The sequence below is a fragment of the Falco peregrinus genome, chromosome 7 (assembly GCF_023634155.1).
Source record: "Falco peregrinus isolate bFalPer1 chromosome 7, bFalPer1.pri, whole genome shotgun sequence".
NCBI classification, from domain to species: domain Eukaryota; kingdom Metazoa; phylum Chordata; class Aves; order Falconiformes; family Falconidae; genus Falco; species Falco peregrinus.
In genome coordinates, this window is record NC_073727.1 from 33,822,272 (window position 1) to 33,843,697 (window position 21,426).

Genomic DNA, 21,426 nt, shown 5'->3' on the forward strand with positions numbered 1-21,426 from the left:
GGAGTGGTCAGATTTTGAAAAATTAATTTAGTTGTTGGCACTTCTGCTAGGTTATCTTTAATGTAGGTAATTTTCCAGATCTGGTCCCTAGGGAGCTGTAACAAACACTTGTATGCAAGAATGGGAACACCTCCTGGGGACAGGATCAATGGTGAGCAGAGAGGGAGGTGCCTTCTTTTGCTGAGACAGTGGATTAAAACACTTTTGAGCTACAAGCTTTGAGCTGACTCTCCTTTTCCTCAAACAGTACCATGCTCCTCCTGAATCCTAGGGGTTTGCTGTGCTTTTTGCCCTGTTACTTCTGCACTTGCCATGTTTTATCTCTGCCGGGGCCATTTGGGGATGCTAAAGAATTGAGGGGTAAGGTGGGGGGTACATGCAAGTGAGTATATGCAGAGATCCTTCAAGATTATGCCCTGAGGTGTACAGGCTGTATGAGTTTGTGGTGTGGGTACCTGCTGAGAAGAAAAAAAAAAAATAAAAAAAGAAAGAAGGGCTGTATCCCTGTGACTGTGTTCTCCACAGCCCTTCATGGGCCCTGCCACAATGAATTTTCATTGTTGCTTTTTGTACCTGTTTACATCCTTGGCAAAAACAACATGCCTAACGTAGCTATTTTTAGCTGCTTTTCACCTTATCTGGAAGTATTTATTGAAATAATTTCATGTGGTGCCCTTAGTACTTCTCATGTAAGAAATAATAAAATACCATTCCCTGAGGTTTTTTCCTGGAGGTGGATTCCAGCTACATTACTGCTGCACTACTTATGGCACATCTCCCATAGATTTTGCTTTAACTGACTGTTGATTTTCATCTACTGTTTTATTGCTTCATTGTAAATGTTTATTGCCATTTGTCTCAGAGTGCTAAATTTCCTTCCAGCTCTTTTCAGTCAGTTTAATCAATACTAAAACTGGCTCTGTATTATCGGGAAAGTTTGGTACTTACCTCACCTGAGAGAGTGTGCTGCGATGACTGTATGGAGCGGTACACATCCCCCACAGCTTTCTCTGCACCCTGTCGTCATCTTTTGGGTGATTCTCAATTCTTGCACTTTGCTTCCCTATGATAATCAATTACTAATTTAAAAGGGCCTTCCCCTTTTGTTTCATGGACATTGAGTTTCTTGAAGAATGTGCAACTGGGGCAGGGAGGGAGGAGTTTATCAAAGTTTTGGGGAGGACTTGAGATGTGTTTCAGCCAGCCTGATTACCATGTGCTTATGTCCTTGTGACTCTCCTATGCAGAATTTGTGTGGCTTCCTTATAACATCCTCCTTTGCTGTGTAACTGCAGTTCCCTTTTTCTTACAGTTTCAGCCAGTGGATGTCAAGGGGAATGGTGGCTCTGGTAGCTGGCACTGAGCATGGAAGAGCAGCTGGAGCCCAGCACCAGCTGGAGGTGATGGGGGCAAGGCCATTTCTCCCTGGTGAGGGCTTCAGTGCAGGGAGAGTGTTTTGCTGAGCCACTTTGGAAAGAATTTGTTGCATGTGTAGGAGTGGCTTGGGGTGATAAATGAACACCACAGTAGGAGAAAGTATCTGGCATTGTTAGCAGAGGAGAAAAGGAGGAGCCTGATGGGAGCATGTTAAGTCAGGTTGGTATTTGTGACAAGATAGGTCTGTGGTGCGGATTTAATTGAGCAAGCCTGTTAAGTGAACTCAGGGATAGTTAAAGGAGTTGTCCAAAGGGGGGGGTTTCTTCATTTTGCCTTCTGCCTAAAGCTGTTTTTTGAGAGCCTGCAGTAAGTTATAAGAGGTTATAAGAGAAAGAATTAAATAGATGTGTAAATTGTACAAAACACTTTTCCAGGATCCTTTCCCTATGGAGAAGGTTTTATTAAATTGTTGTCATGGTAACGGAGTGCTGAATAACCTGTTTTGTTAACTAAACAGAAAAGATGGGGATACTTTTTGCCTTTGAAAATAGAAAGTTCATTAAGCTGCATGGGAACATTGTGGTTTTAAATTATAGAACATAAAAACCTTCTAACATCTCGGAACACTCTCAAGTTTTACCGTGGGAAATCATAATTATTTTTTCTACCCCCTTAAATAAATATAAGAGAGCTTAAGTGGGATATTTAAAATTTCCTGGTATCAGTTGGAAGGCTGAGGTGAAAATTAACATATTTTAATTTAACCTAAGAACTTTTTTCTATCAGAAGGTACAATGTCTTTAAAATTCCAGAACAGGTTTACTACACACATTTCCCTTCACAGTACAGATGATGAAACAGAGGTAGACTGACTTGGTTTTGTAAGCTAATGGCAGTATAAGGAAGAAAACTGACATAACCTGATTGTCAGTGCAACATGTTACTCTTTGGAGCAATGCACCTTCCTTGAGTATTGCTGCTAACTGACCATGTGTGAAACCTGGTGCTGGTATTTGTTGACAGTTACTAACAAGAGTCCCAATAAAAATGGAAATTTCCAGTTTTGGCCTGTGCTACTAATACCAGAGCTTTCTGTAGTTGCAGTTTGTCATTTGCAATGGCCAGAGTATGGACGCTTTTTAAGTGTCTGCAACCCCCATACTGCAACGATGCTGTTGTCCTTTAACTATTTCAGACTTACTTATTTGGTAGGTTTTTTTCCCCTCTGTAGTTAGTTGTTTAAATCTCTCATAAAAAAAATGCGTTCCATCCCTTATTTTTGCCTTAATAGTCTGTATTAATAGCAAACATACAGCTTTGTGGCTTGCTCATTTCCAAAACAGGGTGCATACCAGCCTGAAATGGCTGGTCTTTCATGGAGTGTGCTTTCTTGCAGGGTGAATGGTGTTTAGTTTTAGGAAGATTTCTCACTGAGGATGAACGGTTTTGTATTCATTTCTGTTGTGAAGTGAAAGTAGCCACACTGAGGAAGTACAAAGCGAAGTGTTACAGTCTGGCAAGCAGTCTGACTTTCTTTGGCTTTGCAACCAGTAATGATTTATTTTGTTTGAGGTTGCTTATTTGTCAGGTTACATCAGATGGGATGAAAGCACAGCCATGCCAGGAGCTGGCTGAGTTGTGCTGGCACCAGGCTGGTTGAAGGGGAGATGGATGATCTGTGCAGAATGGAATAGAATAGCTGGCTAGAACCAGACCAATGGGTGCCTAACGAGGATATTTACTGCAAGGTTTCTGTATGTAGGGTTTTTTTTAATGCCATTAATTTGATTGATTTAGCTATTGTGGATGCGTGGAGAAGGGGATGTAGGGTACACAGAAGTTAGTGTGTATTCCATTGAGTGCTGAGATTTAAATTAAAATTAAAATTTTTAATTCTGAATGAAATAATTGGGATATATATCATTTTGTATACAAGGTGAATTAACAGGAATCTTGATGGGAACAAAACAGATTGCGGTGTTGGAAGTTTTTCAAAGTTCTCTTTTACAAGTTCTGTTAATTTTATTGCCTATATGCATAAATAGATTAAAAACAAAACATGTTTGCAGAATATGATCTGTTTGTGCTGTGCAGGATGTTAAGCTGATTGTATGCCAGATACCAGTGCACATTTTAGAGGATGCATGTTGTGGAAAATTTCCCAAAAGGAAAACTGTCAGCTTCAAGATAAAACGAAGATTTCTTCTCCCTTCACCCTTCTTTTTTAATGTGTTTTTTTTCTTTTTTTGAAAGGCCACTTTTTTTAGATGATTTTGTTACTGAAGAGAGACTTGTCCATGCTGTATGATTTTTATTAATCTAATACATCATAAAAAGTCAGGCTCTATTATCCTAGAAGTTTAGAGCATCATACAATATGGACCCAGTGCTCTTTGCCTGTAATTATTATATATCAAATGAGGTCCTATTCGGTTCTTTGTTAGGCATCTCTGTTGAATAAGTGCTAACCAAAACCAAATGCAATTTCTAGAATAAAGATGTCAAATTTCCATTTCTTTATTGTCTCAGTGTTAGAGTTGCATAGCTTTAGTGGTTGGTTGTAGTCTTCTAGTGAAAGTTGTGCAAATAAAATCACCCCCCCTTTCTCTGATCGTTTTCTTTTTAGGCTAGCTATATACCTTGTTAGTGTAATAGGGAATTCAGGACAATTTATTCTAAAAATACAGATTTATTTGCCTTTTGTAGGCAGTCAGATAGACTTGGGTCTGGAAGATGAAGTAGACCATTTCTTGAAATCTTTCCTAGCGCTTTTCCTGTAAGTCAGTGCCCAAGCTATTAAGCAGTGGCAAATTAATTTGTGAGCATTGCTAACCTTGTACTTTTACCTCCCTACTCTGAGATTATGTCTGTTTCAGATCATTACTCTTTATTAAATGGTATGAGAATGGTCTTTATGTTGCAGAAAGTTTCTGCTCCCTGTTCCTTCTGTAGGGTAGGTGCACGAAGGACCTCTGCCGCCAGCTCATGGTGCCCATTGAGAACCAGCTTCTCTGATTCTTACGGGACTTAGTGGAAAAGCCTCCATGTCACAGTAACAGGCTGAAAGCTTTTACTGGGAAACTCTGTATTTGAAGAGACTTAGAAAATGACTTACCAGCTGTTGTTCAGAAAACACTTTCAGGAGCTGTAAAAGGATGCTTCTATATAAATTCAGAATACATGTTTTGCCTGTTAGAACTAATTAGCCTGAAAAATGTTATCTGGCATCTAAATGAAATTACAGATGTGTAAGACACTTTCTTCAGAAACCAGAGTGGTTTTGAAGATAAGCTGTTTGCTGGGGGAAGGAGGAGAGAGACAAACAACTTTCCTAGTGAAACACAAAATATCCATTGACTCAGATACTGCAGAAGATGTTTGTTTTTCAGTAACACCTTATCCATTCACTGGAAAACATGCATATTGTTTTGTCTGAAAGGCTGATTTAATTGAAAAACCTGACACTGGTCAAACTGAGGGGTTTTATTTATTTATTTATTCTTTTGGCCTTCAGCTCCCTTTTGCTTTCATAACCATTAGGACAAGACTGCACTCAAATTCTTTCAAACCACTCAAATTCTTTCAAAGTAGTTGGAAAAGGAAGTAATTTGACAAATGGTGTTCTTAAATCATCAAATCATGTAGGTTGGAAAAGACCTTTGAGATTATCAAGTCCAACACCCACTTTCATGGCAGCTGTTGCCATGAAGAGTGGGGACACCTGAGAGCTGGGAGAAGGCTAGATGAGACCTTCAGCCTCCAACTACTTCAGGAGGTGGTGGGTTTGAAGTCTGAGTGGGGCTGGCAGCTTGTGTGGGTGCCCAGTCTGCCTTGTTGGGATGTGCAGGTCAGTCTGAGGGAAGGGTGAGTGGAGGCTGAAGGGAGTGCTTCATAGAGATGGAGTTTTGTTTAAGATGCAGTAAAACCTCCAGCTGTGCCCTTCCCAGCCCAGTCTCCACTGCATTGTGCCAGTGCATGTTAATAATGAATTGCCTTGTGCGTATACAGGACTTTGTATTTGCTTTACTAAGAGGGTGCACATAGTGTCAAAAAGCATAGTCAATTTAAGGCTGCTGTTACAGTTTTAAATGCTGTTGAAGGCTTGTTTTGGTTCCTTGGGATATTATACTCAAGGTTTTTCAAGAGTGAGTGAAATGGAGGGGTTTGGGTAATGTTGGCCAGGGTTTAGACACCTCTAAAAGCAGCATCTTCTGAGCAGAGATCATAATCCTAGACAGACTTGCAGTAACTCGTGAATCCTGTGATGAACATCATGGATACTAAGTCCTCATCTGGTCTCTTTCTAATGCCAAGGTTGCCTCTTTGAGAGTTGGATGGTCATTGCCTTGAAAAGGAGCAGTGGGTAGGAGCAGGCTTGACACTATCTGAAAATCTGATGCTTGCCATGAGGATGGAATAGAAATTATGGTGTGCCCAGATCCTTGATCACTCTTACCTGTAAAGTGCCTGTGGCATTACCCATTTGCAGCAGCAGCTGTGTGCAGTGTGCTGGGGATGCTGTGGGTTATGTAGTGAGCTCTTGGTGGGCTGTAGTAGTCAGAATTGGGCAAGATTAAACACTACGGGGAGAAGCATCAGTCAGGGTGCAGTGAGTCAGTTCAGACGGCTGTTTCTGCTTTCCTCTTTTCTATCACTAATGGACAGTTCTGTTCTAGCTCTTCATTCTTAAAGTTGCCTGGGGCAACTTTGAAAACTAGTTCAAATGAGTGTGTTTTAAGGAAAGTACTGGTGGAGCTGTTAGTATCATCACAAGAACTGCTGACCGCTAGATGGATTTTTTCTTTCTATTCTTTTCTTTTTGCCCTCCAAAAAAAAGGTTCTGTGTTTCCATTAACAGCTTTTTTTGTTGTTTTGAGATACTACATTTATACTACAGAGAGCTAGCTTAACAGAGTTTGTGATCAAAACAAATAGACTAGTAATCTGATGACAGAAGTCTCTGATGCAATGTAAGTAGAAGTGGGGCTGCCAGCAGGTCCTTGCCAGTTCTTGTCTACTGAAGCAATGATTTGGGTGCCCTGTGATACACACGTGTACAGGAAGGTCATGGAGTCACTAGAGTAAAGAGTCAGGGATATGTTTCCTTTACAAGTCTGGAATCAAGTAGAACCAAGGTTTTGCCATTTCAGTGTAGAGGGCTGCTTTGCAAAGGTTGCTACCAGGGCTATATATAGACATTGTGTATGCAAAGTGACTGTCATGTTTTGTGGTTGCTAACAGCAGCCTTTGATCAGGACTGTGGCTTATTAGTAAAAAATAAGCTTCCTTTGCATATGCAAATTTTCCTTAGTCTAAATAAACAGTTTGTTATATAGGTGTATTCGCTTATATCTTTTATAAATCCCTGTAGATTGTTATCATCTGTAGCAAGGACCTGATCTGTAAAGTTTCACAGACGCTGAATCTCTTTTTCTGTGCAGAGCATGAATTACTACTACCTGTTACAAATTGGTGGGTTTGAATGAATGGGGAACCATAACATCCTCACTGAGTTGGCTGCAGAATGTGAATCTCCTGCTCTCATATTTTGGGAGGCATTTAAGAAATATGTATACATACATGTGTGATAATCACAGGTTTTGTAAGACAATCTTTTGAAATGTTTCACTAGAAAGTGTTGGTCACGCCATCTGATAAACTGAGTCTTCTCAGAGGTTTCAAGCTGGATATTCTAAACTTGGGAACTATTTTTAATGGTTTATTAAAAAAAAGTGTGTAGCCAAAAATGTATTTTATTTTATATTTATTTATTTAGTATATTACTATACTTCTCACATGCTCTGTGTATTTATTTATTCTGTTTAGCCTGAGAAATATATTGATACCATACAAATTTAAAATGTGGAAGGAAGAATGTCTGAAATTCCTGCATTATATTAATAACAATGTATTAAGCTTTCCCTTACCTAAACTACTGCTGTGAGATCATGTAACCTTTCCCCATTTGTGGTGACTCACTGATTGTCTGTATTTTCTATGCATAATTCTTCCTGGGCACATAATAAAGTTTGTAGCATCAACGAGATAAATATACTACTCCCTCCCTTAAGTACCTTATAACTAAGAAGCTCATGTGCTAGAGGGAAGGACCATTATATAGATTAGCTTTTCATTTGGTGTGGTATGTGTCAGTGATTCTTAATAGAGGACTGTTTCAGTGACACTCACCCTCAGCCCATAAAGTCAGCCTTTGCTGTTGCTTAGCAAAATCACTGTGATCTTGTGTTAGGATTCCTGAAACATCTTTCTCACTTAAGCTGTGCTTTAAGGAGTCTTCTAAAAACAAAATACTCTTGTTGCTATAGTGATAGGTTGGAAGACTTGTTGGCAGCTCCTTACGATTTCTCTCAGAAGAGCTGTAGCAGCTGGAAAATGTTCCTGCGCAAGCAGTTTGTGGCCACGTCGGTTACAATGTGGAGCCGCTGGTGACACTTGGAGTGCCAGGTGGTGTGGGCTGTGGAAGAACAGATGTGGAGCAGCATGGGTGGCCGCTGGGAGATAACCTTGGACAAAATGGAAAGAAATAACAAGTTTATATCAAAACAAATAGCTTTATAAAGCAGGAGCAGTTGACTGTGAAATTATGTTAGCTGTTGCATTATAGTACATTATGATCTGAGGTTTTATTTTATCCTAAGCATCATCTTGAAAACATGATTCAGTGTCTTGTTTCTACATTTAGATGTATCCTGGTTTAAAACAAAACAACTTTTCAATGTTCGATGTTTCAGTGTTTCCCTGTTCCTTCTCCTCAGTAAACAACAGTAAAAACTTTATTACCTTTTTTGTTATTTTTGAGATGATAATATGATTGAAGAGTATGCTGTAGAATAATCTTAGTTACCAAGTTACTGATGCGAAGTGTGTGTACTTTACTGAGTTGTAAGAAACTCTGATATTTAATACACTTTAAAAAAATAAAGTTAGCAAGTGAGTTAACTCGCCTGTAGAGGTTGGCTACATCTTAATGTTGTGGGTTTTTTCTTTATGCATAGTTTGAAAAAGAAAAGGCAAGCCAAACAAAACTCCGAGGCTGTCTCTGCCAATTCCCCTGGATCTCCTGTTTCCAAAACTCCTTCTGAGAAAGATGATGACAGTAAAGTTATTTTGGAGCAAATCAGTTCCTCTGAAGACAACTGTAAATTTGCTGGGGAAAAGGAAACTGCTGCAGACAAAGAAAAGAAAAAGAAAAAATACAACCAACTGAAAGACATCAGACGCACAGAACTTAAAAGATACTATAGTACCGGTGAGTTATGTTAATGCTATAGTATTTTAATTATGTTTGTTTTGATAGCTTGTTAATGTATTTTTCTTATATTCCGTAGGCCTTCCTTAAAAGGATAATTGACTTTGGATAACCTTCCCATAAATTAAACAAACAAAATTATGTAGTTGTGAATATCATCTGCTTTAAACTTTAACCTTGCAGTTCTCAAAAAATATGTGTTTCTTAGTTCTAAACCTCAGTGTTGTTATGGGCAACAGTCAAGTTTATTATTGCACTTTAATTATTTTTAAGATTTGTCTTCGATGTTTCACGACATTGCGGTTCAGGGTTTTTTTAGTGGGGTTGTTTGTTTCATAAATTGATGTATACTGTTTAAGACTTCAGTCTTATTTCATACTTATTTTGTCTGTTGAAGTGTGAACAAGTAAGTAAATTAACTACATATTTTTAAACAAGATGTCAAAGGCTTGAGTGCTGGAAAGCTTGCTTACCCCTCACTCCTGTGAACTGTATCAGTATCTCAATTAATCATAAATACCTTCTTTAGATTTATTCTTGCAAGTAATTCAGAAAAAAATCAGTTCGTGCGTAACTGTGTGTGAGATGAGTCATATACACATCTGTTTGCAGTTCTGGATTGCAGCTTGTTAAATGCTCTTAAGTACTTTTAGATATGATTTACAAAATACTACTTCCAAGTTTTCTCTTGCTGTTTTGTAGGCATGAACTCTTAGATTAAGAGAATTCTGGTTCCATCTTGTAAGGAAACCTTTCTTAAAGACAAGGAAAGGAACAAAAAATTGTAGCTATCCTCAAAGCAGACTTCTTTCCTGCTCACACAGTGTGTGCATGAATGGCTGACCCTAAGGAGGAGTCCTCTTTAGGAGAAAGAAATGAATTCTCGGTAAAAATGTTATGCAATGACTGGTGCATGCAGGCTAGCCCACACCTGAAGATTGTCTGTTATGAGGCAACAGAGGCCTTACAAAAAAGAAGGTAAATCTTGGGAGTAATGTATATTGGCAAGCTCAAGAATTTACAGTGTTTTATTGATCAGTCCATAATTTTTGATAGGTTTGAATCTGATGATAGAAATAATTTTGAAACTAAAAGAAAACTTGCTTCTCTTTGTCTGAAGTTCTGATCACTCTGTTCATTAAATAAAATCTGTAGAAGTAAAACTGGAGAATTGTTAATGAATGAACCTATGAACTCTTTCTGTTTTGGTAGTATGCCAATTTAAAAAAACAGCCAAACCAAAATATAACCTTCTGTTGGATTCCTAGTAAAGTGCTTCTGCTAAAAGCTGTGATCTATTTTAGGTTTACATTAGAGAAATTTGGAGTTTTGTGAAGCAAGTGAATTTTGCTTCTCTGGTATTTCAGTAGTTTTGTGAAAAACACTGCAACAGTTGGCACTTGTGGTGGCAAGATGCAGGACAAGGGGGATGATGGCATCCCTCTCTCTCACTGAAACGCGCAGCAGGGCTGGCAAGGCAGAACATAAAGCTTTCCAGGTCATCTTTGGCTTGTGATCCAACAGTCAATACAAACTCAGGTTTTACTAGTGTTTGTTTCAGAAGTGTTCCCATGTTTCAGGTGGATTGGCATCGTTGTGGGGGTGACCTGAAATGCTACTGGCCATCATGCAGGTGTGCAAAGCTTCTGGGTTCTGCAGAAATACAGAATTTCTGTTAAATACAGTAATTTCGTGCTGCTGTTGAGCTGAATACAGACCCGACTGATAAAATTCATAGAGAGAGAAACCCTGTCGTTGTTTAAATGCCTGCTTTTGTGTCTAAAGACTTTTACCCAACTGAAGCATCAAAATTGAGAGGGGTGGAAAACAGTTGATTGTGAAACAAGTTCAAGAGCTCTACATTCCCTACGCAGCTCTCAAAATGAAGTCGTTTCAGTGGAATTGTTAGTTGCCGTAGTATGGCGTAGTATGCCATAGTTGACATAGTAAAACATAGTATTAGTCTGCATGACACCTATCTGTGTCCACTGCAGCTATAGCTGGCAGCGGTTGCCTGCTTAGCTCTTTGTTACTGCTGCTCTCTTGAAAGCTGCTGCCTTTGCTAACACCCTGAGCAGTTTCCAAGAGCTCTCCCTACAGCTGTAGCAGCCTGTAAGAACTGGATTTGTTTAAATAGTTAGCCTTTACCTGCACATGACAGAGAGCAAAACCATCTGTCTAGCTGAGCCGAGTTCTGCCAGAGGTGTGCGTGCAGCATCTCCCTGCTGGAAGATGTGTTAGCTGCACTGGCGGGAAGGCACTGCCAAATCTCTAAAGATATGTTTCCTTATGAAACTGGCTGAGAAGGATTATTCAGGCATATACTCAGTATTTAACATTATGGGCACATATACCTTAGGGTTTTTTTCCTTGCGTGTGATCTTTTCCTCTCTGAATTGTCCCTTTATTGATGTTTCTGAGGTGCTCTGGCTGAAATAGTCTCTGTCTTACTTATGGTTGACCGTTTTTTTAGGTGTGTTTGCACAACGGCTTGGGGGTTTTGTTTGATGGTTTTCCAGCTACCCAGCTTTGACTTAATGTCTACAACTTTAAGAAAATCTGATAAAGGAATTACTAATTGTTTTTCTAAATACTTTCTGCACTTTGCCAAAATGCTTAGTTTTCCTAGATAAAAGGAAAATGTGTTAGCTGTAGAAAGTCTTGCATATTCTTGTCTGTGTTGATACAATGATGCTTGTGTACTCTATTTTGTGGCTTAATTAAGGTCTTGTCACAAGATACTTCAAGCCTAGAAGGGTTGTTGTGTCTGTCAGTCTTAACAGAATGAAGACCCCTGTCCTCTGAATATTTTACAGGACTATAAATCCTTCTTTATTTATTGTTCTAAGAGATCAGGGAAAGGAACGTCACATATCATTATGATTTGTTCCTTGCACACCATGTCCCTTCATTAGAAGTTTGTCAGTGTGTTTGCCTTTATAAATTTGTAAATGCTGGCAGTGACATCCTTAGTCTTTCATTTTGAGTGTCATGCCTTTTAATAGATTTATGCAAGGGCTGATACTGGCAGAAGGATTTTGTTGCCTCAGTAAATACCTCTTCTCCCATGGAAAGACTGTAACGCAGTTTCTGAAGGCTGCGGAGAACTGGAGGTGGTGGTGTTCCCAGACACGCTTTATAGAAAGGAGAGTGCTTAAAGGACTTTTCTTTCTTGCCGAAGATGGAAGCACAGCGATGGAGTGAGGCGCTCCTCGCCTGGCATCCCGGTGCCGTGTTGCGGTAATGCCTGCCGCCGGCGGGTGGCGCCGCCGAGCCGAGGTGGAGGAGTTGTCACGCGGGCATCCTCTAGAAGGGGATCCTCCAGCATCCCCCTCCCCGGCCCAGGTTGTTCTCTACAGCATATCTGCTAGCACTGTGGTGGCACGGTGCCATTTGTATTATTATTAGAAATAACCTAATGGTGTGAGGTGTTGATCATTTCTCCTGGGGCACTGCTAAATGGCTGAACAGGTGCCACTGCCAGCAGGTTTCTCCAGTGTAGCCTCATATTTCCCTTTTCTGTTAGCACTTGTATTGTTCTTCTGTGGCTCTATAATTCTGAAATAATTTGTACCATTCAGTCTCCAAATCTCACCCTATAAGACATTGCTTTGCAGACACAGCCCTTGTTTTCTTGCCTTAAAACAACAGAGGTGCCAGTACTGCTTGTTGTTCTTTCCTGAGGACCAACGGAGATAACACTACTTTCTCCTTATTTTTGCCTCATCTCTTGGCTTACATGGTAATCTGCCTCTTTTAAAGTAATCTGCTTTCAGATTTCCACAGATATGTCTGTCTGGCATCGTGCAGTGCTTGCGTAGGCACCCTGGCTGCTATACCCAGTGGCCAGGGTGCTCTCTTGGAATATGCTGCTTCTTGGAATAATCTAGTTGACCTACCTCTGCAGCTCAGCTGCTTGGTGCACACAGACTTTCTGCAAGAAGTCTGTTTTTGTTGGAAGATGTTGAATTTCTAAGCTTCGATTATTTATTTCTCTCTCCCCCATCCCCCGCTTGTTTTGCTTTATTCTCCCATGTGTTATGGGTTCTAAAACACTTCCACAAACATGAGGCAAGTTGTAGGAACTCAGCAGAGGAAATGTAAAAGCCTGGAAGCACCAGTTTGTTGGCTTTAGGACAGGATGCACGTCTCTGGGATAGACCTGTTAGGTGGTTTCCTACTCTCATAGGAGTCCAGGATTCCTGTTAGGAATTGCTAAACTGGGTGAAGATCACCATTTTTGTTTTGACACTGAAACAGGAAAAAATGTGACCTGATGAAAGCTGGCAGTGTAACAATGGTATAAAATGAGGTTGAGACAACACTCTGAATTTCATCCATATATTTATTCCATCATGATATAATGTGTCCTTCTGCCAGATGTGCAGAATATTCCTGGATTCCACTGATTTTGCTTGAAAACTGTAAATGGTCAGCATATATGAGTAATTGGTCTCCATTAAAGAATGCATCATAACAAAAAGTTTGGTTTAGGTGACTTGTCCCACATCACACAGTTACTGTTATTGGCAAAATAAAATCCATTTGACTAGCCTGTTGTTCTGCTCTCTAATCATAAAGCCATCCTTTCTCATTCACTGCATGCTGTTACATTTCTGCAGCAAGCAAGCGGGAGGTGAGACTAACAAAACCTCCTCTTATTGTAGTTCTTATTTCTGTCCAAAACCAGCAGGAAGTCCTAAATGCCATGAGAGGGAAAATGGTATGTGCCTGTTTAATGCGTATATTGTACACTGAAGAGGAGGTGACACAGTATCTCCCCAGCATCCAAGGGCAGAAATGGGATGCCTTTTTGACTTGTCCTCCCTGCCATCACTTGGACAGGGGGCAATACGGGAGTGGCATGGTATGTGTGCAGTTATCAAGCCTCTGAATGTTCTGGGTAGGTGGCCAAGAACAAATGTTAGTAAATAAAACAGAGAGGGCATAGCAATTTTCATCCCTCATAATGTGATGAGATTTGCCCCAGCTGCCACAGAACTAGCAGAGACAGCTCACATGATCAGCAATACTTTGTTTCAGAGTTGAAAGTTGCTTGCAATACAGTGAAAATAAATAGAGAATTTATATTTAATAAAAAGGTGGGGCTTTTGCTGAAACCACTCTGCATAATATTTTCTAATTGTTAGGTCATTTGCTAAATAGGCTTAATCTGAAGTGGACTTTTCGGTATATACTGAGTTGAAAATTGAAATTTCTTTCTGCTAATGAGTCCTGGTTTTGTCTTCTGTACTACCTGGTAAGGTTACTCAACAGTAGGATGCAGTTGAGGACTTAAGGTGCTAGTCATAAAAAGGTGAGTCCATTTAAAAAAACATAAGGATATCCATATAAGTTCTCCCTGGTAACTAGTTAACTGTAATTGGCTCTGATCTCTGGGGGCTTGATTTGGTCAGCTTTATTTGTGTAGCAAGGTACACTGTATTCTAAGTTAATCTAAGTGATTTACAAACTGGGCTACTCAGTGTTGTGCTAAAATGCTTGATACACCAGTAAAGAGGAACAGGATCTGAATTTTCCCAAGTTCTGAGACCTTGCTTGTAACCTTTGTGTTTCAGGTTGGCTTCAGACAGCAAAAATGAGAGTGGGCAGAAGGTGGGGTGTAAAGGGAAATAATTTGTTTCTTGCAGAATCAAATTCTCAAAATTAAAGCAGCATAGGAAGAAGTTTATTTGGTTGTGATTGTCTGTGTAGAATAGCAAGGGGTTTGGAATAACTTAATAAGTGTAAACTGGATGTAGTGGGCAGTGGCTGGTTGAGAAGCTTCAGACAGTTGGTATATTGGTGTCAGTTGCTGAAACCCGTGTGGAAAGAATGAGGTGGATGAATGACTGAAAGGCAGCTGGTTTCAGATCGTTATTTTGGAATAAGAACAAATGATCTGGAATCCCAGTGGATCAGTGTTAAGGCCACCAGGTTATATTCAAGCTGGGTTGTTAATTGGTGTTCACTAGAAACTGTGTGTGTGCAGAAGGGATGCCTTGTCTGCAGGCAGGAGAATTTGATCTGTGCAGTAAGTACCAGAAATAATGCCGTTAGCACTTAACTTCGAAAAATTTGTGTGGAAATGTCTTAATGCTGCTTGAGCTCCCTGTGTGTGGAATCCTTTTTTAATTCTCATCTAGATAGTTAAGCTTCTGTTTGTTGTAAAACTAAGTGAAAGATACAAATAAACAAAACTTGGTGTTTTGTGTGTAGTCCATAGTATTGCCTATCAACACATTACAAATTGCCTCAAAACCTATATTTAAGACAGAAGACTGAGCTGTTTTTAAGTCTGGTGTTAGACTGAAGCGAAGTTATATGGAGCTACAAAACCAGATTGTAAACTTGGCCGTTAATAGTCAGTACAATAATGTATGATTCAAGTGGGAAGCGAGGGAATTGAAATGGGAAAGGACAGAACATGAAAACTGTGTCCAGTAACATAAACATAAAGAGATTTCTTAACTGTTTTCAGAACAAAAGAGAAATTAACAGTAATTTTAGCTCATTAATGTGATGCTAGATGCTGAATATGCATTAATTTTATAGTGTGCTTCTAGTCAGCAGGGAGGAGGAAGGGATGTGGAAGGCGAATTGATGTATTTGTGTCCTCTGATGTGATTTTCTGTACTGAAACAGCTAGAAATGAAGGTGAACGTTAGCTTAATAGATGAAATCTCTTATTTAATTGGCAGAGCTGCTTTTCATGTGGAAGTTCCAAGAGTTTACGGATGAACCTTCTTTATCACTAATGTGGCTTTTCTTCAGCAAGCTTTAAAAAGGGTTAATACAAGATTTTTATATTCCTTTAATTTTCAAATAGTCAATCAAGGCTAATTGCATTTGTAAGAATTATGTTGCAGATGTTAAGTAATAGTACCTTGTGAGGCCCTTGAATTTATATTCTAGAACATCAAGGGTTTTAAATTTGGGTGGTATCTCCCTCCAGTAGGGTAACTGAACAAGTGTATTTTGCTCTGAAGGGATCAGTTGCTTGCTGTGTGTGATTTAATGCTTTTATAGGTAGGAGGGAAAAATTGCCCATCACATTTGTACAAAGTTGTAAGAATTATATGCAGTGTAATTTACCGATGCTGAGTTATGTGAGTTGGTTGGTAATTTGAGCACAGACCAAGTACACGTTTTAAACGTAGGTTGTAGAACACAGATTTCCAGGATGAGGGGCCTGTTAAGTCTGAAAAATTAATTGGGGTACTTGATGTGCATATTTACCTGAGCATAAACTTGCAGAACATCACTTTGGAGAAAAAAAAATACTAGTACAAGTGCTTGGAAGGAAGTTTTATGCAAGGGAGTAATGGGAATTACAGTGCAACTGCTGCTGAACCGCTATGTCCAAGCCTGTTGTTGGTGATTTTAGGACGAAGAAGCGCTAAAGGGGCCATGGGAATGACTGTGCTGTTTCAGACTAGGGCCCATTTAGTGCAGCATTTGTTCTCCCACAAAGGCCACACCTGGATGTCTGGGGAAAATTAAGAATACAGTGAATTTTTAAAATTATCCACACTAATGTTCTCCGCTTCTCTGATGATTTTCAGCTGTTGGGGATCTTTTGAGCTGCTTGTAGTTTGTGCATTTAGAGAGTGTTCTTCCGTATGCTTACCTCGTCTCTCCCTGGGCCTGTGTATATTTCTACAGTATCTTTTGGTAAAGAATGCACAGGTTTCTACCATTTCCAGGAAGAGCAGTCTTGCTCCTGCTGGCTTTGTTAGGTGGCCACTGGTTCTCGTAGAAGAAACTGAACAGTCAATCCCTACCACCATCTCCAAGCTTCCTTTGTTTTGGTTTTGGGTTTTTTTTGTTTGTTTTGGGGTGGGTTTTTTTGACTCTTCTCTATAAAATACCCCTCTTCCATAATTTCCTTTCCAGGCTGAAGAACTTCAGCATTCCTTATATGTAAGTTGTTTCATGGCTTTGCTTGTCCTTGTTAACCTCTGAACCTCTAGGACCCAGGATGCTGGACAAGGGATGTTTTTGCTCTTAACGCAGTTTCTCTGACTAGATTTACTGTGACTTCTGTTTAGCATGGCTTGGGGAGGAAGCAAGTTTTTGGGGACTAGAGGGAGTTGAGAGAGACATCTTCAGTTATAACTGCTCTTGAGGGGGAAAAAAAAACCCCAGAGCTTTATCCTAAATTACTTGTGTAAGCAATTGAAATATAACAAGGAGTTTTGTCAGGCTGAGCAGCTAGGAGATGGAGAGAAAAAGTGGAGATTAGAAATCAGGGATACCTTTTTAACAGTGGCAGTAATTATTTAGGTAGAAAATTAAAAAGTGAAGTTTCTGTCACTGGGGAAAAAATACCAGGGTTTTATGTTTTTCTAACTTAAAGTAATATTTGAGATGGTGATTTCTTGTGATCTATTCTTCAAAGGTCAGGCTAGGGGATGACATGACTGGTGTTTGACCAGATAAAACTGATCTCACTGCTGAAAAACCAGATGCATTTCCAAGGGCTGTCTGTTTTCCCAGGGCCTGAATTTTCAGGAGGAGTGAGCACTTAACATTCTTAATTATATTTAAATGCAGATGCATGTAACATCTCTAAAAAGTGGCCCCCGGAGGAAGGGAGGAAAGCTGTGGAGCAGTTGGTCAGGTAGCACGTGGCACACAGAAGGGGAAAGGGAAACCTGTTGGGAGAATTAACGAAGAGAGTTGCCGTATTTCTGCCAGGGGTAATGAAGGGAAATATGTCTGTGTGGTTAGCAAGTCCTTCACTTCCAGGATCCACTGGCTCGTCATGTTTGGTGTAGTCTGAACTTTCACAGGTTGTGCCAGCAGCCTGTCGGGTCTTGTGCTTGCTGAGCACGGGTGCCCTGCTCAGAGTGCCTGCAGGTGATATGCAGCTCTTCAGAGGTGATTTTGGTAATGTGCCTTGTCTTGAGGGAGAGGGTTTAACTGTCTTTATAGGTTTTTATCTTTGATATTCCCTGGGAGGACTGTCAACCAGGCAGACTGGATCCATTGCCCATTCCCCCTCCCCAGGTTTCTAGGACCTGTGCCCTGGGTGCCTGTGGAGCAGTGCTCTGCAGCACCCAGGTGTATCTGTGCTGTAGTCTATTCTTCTGGGCCCCTGCCCAGTGACTGCCTCTAGCTCTCTGGGAGTTTCTACCCACAGGGAAGGGGCAGAATATTTCCATTGTAGTTTCAGACATGAGGTTTACATTTCTAAGGTTTTTATCTCTTTAAGGCAGGAATATTCATAAGCCAAGTACATAAGGAGCACAAGATAATGTGTTTGAAATCATAATATTGCAGATCTTTTGGTCTCCAAGCAGAGGTGTGAGGGAGTCGTTCTCAGAGAATCTGCATGACTCAAGCCTGCTATCCTCAAGGCAGGCTTTTAATTTCTCTTCTTCCCATATTGTGCTTGAAAGATACTGTTGGAAGTTAACCTAAACACTCTGAAAAGCAGAATTCCTTTCATGTGCATTTAAACAATAATACAAAATTAAGCCAGATCTTTTTTTATTTTGTAACACTTTAGCTCCCACCTTTCCACACTGACGTTTCCTCGTGTCTCATCAGTCTGTTGTGACGTTTGTGTTGAGACTCATCAGGCCGTGCTTGGGATCACTAGCGTGTATAAACTGTGTTGCTCTTTTCCATAGCTTCTGAGATCTGTGTGATGAGGTGCTGGCAGTCAGCAACACATCAGATGCTGATGTCATCTCCCTACATGAAATTAGGGTACGTGTCTTTGTGAATCCGTCTATATTTTTAACTTAGGATCTCGTAATCACCAACCGATAGACAAGGCACGTGATTGGAAGAGATGTTGTCCTGGTCAACTTATATGGCACAGCTTTCCCAGGCAAGCTGCTGTGTGTTCAGGCAGCGAAATGAATGAAGGAAAACAGCATGTGTAGTGTTAACGGTTTTCTAAAATGTGTGTGTCTTCTTTTGTGATCCCTAAGTATTCCTTCCCTCAGCCCTGCTGTGTTGCCAGAATGATTTTCCTCACTCTGGTATTGTCTTTGAGTCCTTGATGTAGTGGATAGTCAGAAATTCTATGGTGGTACTTTTGTGATAGGTGCATTTAGGTACTGGCACTTACCTGACCAGGATTCACAGATTATACTATCAGACCACAGGAAGACCAGCAGGCAGCTTCTTGTCCACCCATCTCCAAGCTGCTCCTGAGCCTACTTTACACCCAAAAAAATCACTGAACCTTCTTTTTCTGCTTCCCCTCATCTCTTGAAATAGTCACCAACCCTTTTTACCTCCACCTTTGTATAAGAAACCTGGAACTACCTCTGTCACCATATCCCTCCTAGAGTGCACTTTCTTAAACAGTTTAAACCAATCTAAGGTGTCCACACTGCTGCTAAAAGAGGATGTATTGCTGCCTGTTCTTCTCCTGAGGGGTGATCCTGGGTGGTCCCAGTCCTGGCCTTCAGCCATCACTAGCCCAGAGAATCAGGAGCTGCATTCCCTAGGCTGGCATCTAGAAACCTTAGCTAGTGCAGGGCTGGTGACAGGAACCTGTGGAGGAAGACGTCCCTTTTGGCAACAGCTTCGTTGTAGGTTGGTTTAAGCTGCCCGCAGAGCTGTGCCCAAATCCACTGCTGCTCCAGAGAGATTAATGTTGAGTCTGTTTTCAGGGGGAGCTGTACAAGCCCTGTGCATTAAGCCTTTGTCACTGTCAAGGTAAGTTCCTTGAAGAAATTAGATGTGAGAAAGGGTTGATTTTTTTAAGGATTACTTAGTCTGTAAAGTGTATCTGCTGTGTTTTTTGCTTTTAAAAAAAAAACCACCAAAAAACCAAACCAAGAAAAAACTCCAAACAACCCCCAAAACCCCAAACAATGTGCAGTTTATATGTTGGGGATTTTTAGTTTTCCTAGTGGAAGTCTTTGCTTTTTCTCTTTCCCACCATTTTGTTTATTAATTTAACCTGAATGAACTCCATCCAGTAGAGGCCTGAGAAAGGCCGCATGAAGGCTTTCCTTCCTGTACCTGGATTATCTTCAGTAACTGAAAACAGGATATACAATTTGCATAAGAATTGAGTTCCTGACCACACAGATACCAAGTGTCTGAACAGCTCATCCGGGCAAGCTGACAGAAAATAAGAACAACCTTATCTATCTGATCTAAGGATGCATGTGGCTTTCTTGCAGTTCCCAGTAACACAGCATATTTCTGTAGTGCATTCAAAGATTCACATACTTCAGCTGTGCTGTACAGTTTGATCCAGTTTATGAGTTGATAGCACAAATACCAGCATGGGCTGTAATCTGCAGGTGACCAACTTAGCCAGAAAAGCTCTTTTACATGTAGTGAAGAATAAGAGAAAATTTTGTCCAAGGCAGCACTTACCAGATACTTTGTTATTGTCTTTATCAAATGGAAAATGTAGAGGTTTTTTCCCCCCTCATGTTAAAGAAAATCAGGGAAAGTAGTTTGTTCTTTTTTTCATGTAATTAATCTTGTTACTTTTTGGGGTGTAGACTTTTCTTTAAAGTTCATGGTCACTGTTGCAATGTCGTAAGGCAGCTAAGACCTCCCCCCCCCCACTGGCTGATAAGTCTGGCAAAACACAAAATTCATTTTGTCCTGCAACTCCACCTGGCTTTATCAGAGCACCCAAGAGGGCCTGACTTTCTACACAAATACACAAGAGCAGGATATTTTAGAGATAGACTGTCAAACAGGGAGCTTGGGGTAGATTGAGTGGTCTTGAACTAGAAAATGGAAGAAGTGACAATAGACAGTATGAACAGCTTCTAATCTTGAGTTTGTGCATTTCTTTTGTAAGACTAAAGCCAAACTCTGCAGAGAGAGTTGCTGGATGCTGAGTCTGTGGATTGTCTTAACGCAAGTTGCTATTTCTGTGAAAGGTTGACTTAACATTGTGTATTTGTGTAGTGCTAATCATGGTAATGGGGAGCTAGACCACATTGTTGCCAGACAGCCTGGAGGATATAATAATGCAGTTTTGGAGTTCTTGTTGTGTACATATCCAGTGTACCCAGCAAGCTAGTAGCAGCACATGCTGAAGTTTCTATTGCTGCATCTTTGCTTTGTAAGTCACACCTCTGAGGTTAAAGATAGCATGTGTACCTGCATGGTGTGTAGTTATTTCCTTGATAGCTGTGGACCTCATGGATAGTAGCTATTTAATCTGCCCTTAGGTAGTAGACATCCACTGCTTGCAGGCTGTCTTTTGTGTGGCTGATAAATATGGTTCATAAACTTTTGCTGTGAAGGAGGTTAAAGCACTTAGCTGAAGATGTGGTATTTGGCTGCTGATAACAGTTAATCCAAGGTGGAGCTGATGTGAAGTAGAACTTTGCTCTGTCTTGTAGACAGAACAATGTGCTCCCGTGTCCTTGTCACATAGGCCATTGGAGGCTGGTAAAGTAGCAGTGAGGGGAGACTGCTATTACTGGTAAATGAAAAGTAGGTCAGGAAGAGTACATGGTTTTGACGGCACCACGAATTAGTTATGCAGGGCGCATGGGAACAGGCTCCTGTCTCAGAAATGATGATCACTTCCTGTTGTTACAGGCATGTCAGTATTTCACTGTGACTATCCAGGCCAGAATCAATATATGGTTACAAGTACTTCCACAGTAAGCATAGTTTGATAATGTATGCAAAATGCAGGGCAGCACTTGCAAATATTTTCCCATCTGAAATTTTCTGTGGATTTCCTTTTGAATGCCACACTTAAAGCTTTGTGTAACAAGATCTCTTTTTGTTTCACCACTGCTTTGTCTATGTGCAGGAGTGTGCAGAAGGAC

At 40.4% G+C, this 21,426-nt stretch overlaps 1 protein-coding gene across 11 annotated transcripts in view; it reads left to right on the plus strand.

Moving 5' to 3' along the window:
* NCOA7 (nuclear receptor coactivator 7) overlaps positions 1 to 21,426 on the plus strand; it is a 98,790-nt gene that overhangs the window by 38,192 nt on the left and 39,172 nt on the right. For 10 of the 11 annotated variants that reach the window (XM_027786098.2, XM_055809781.1, XM_055809783.1 and 7 more), the window contains one exon: positions 8,394 to 8,647. The exons of the other annotated variant lie outside the window; for it this stretch is intronic. In XM_027786098.2, coding sequence (XP_027641899.1) covers positions 8,394 to 8,647 — 254 coding nt within the window. The remainder of the gene's footprint in view (positions 1 to 8,393; positions 8,648 to 21,426) is intronic. 11 annotated transcript variants of the gene reach the window in all.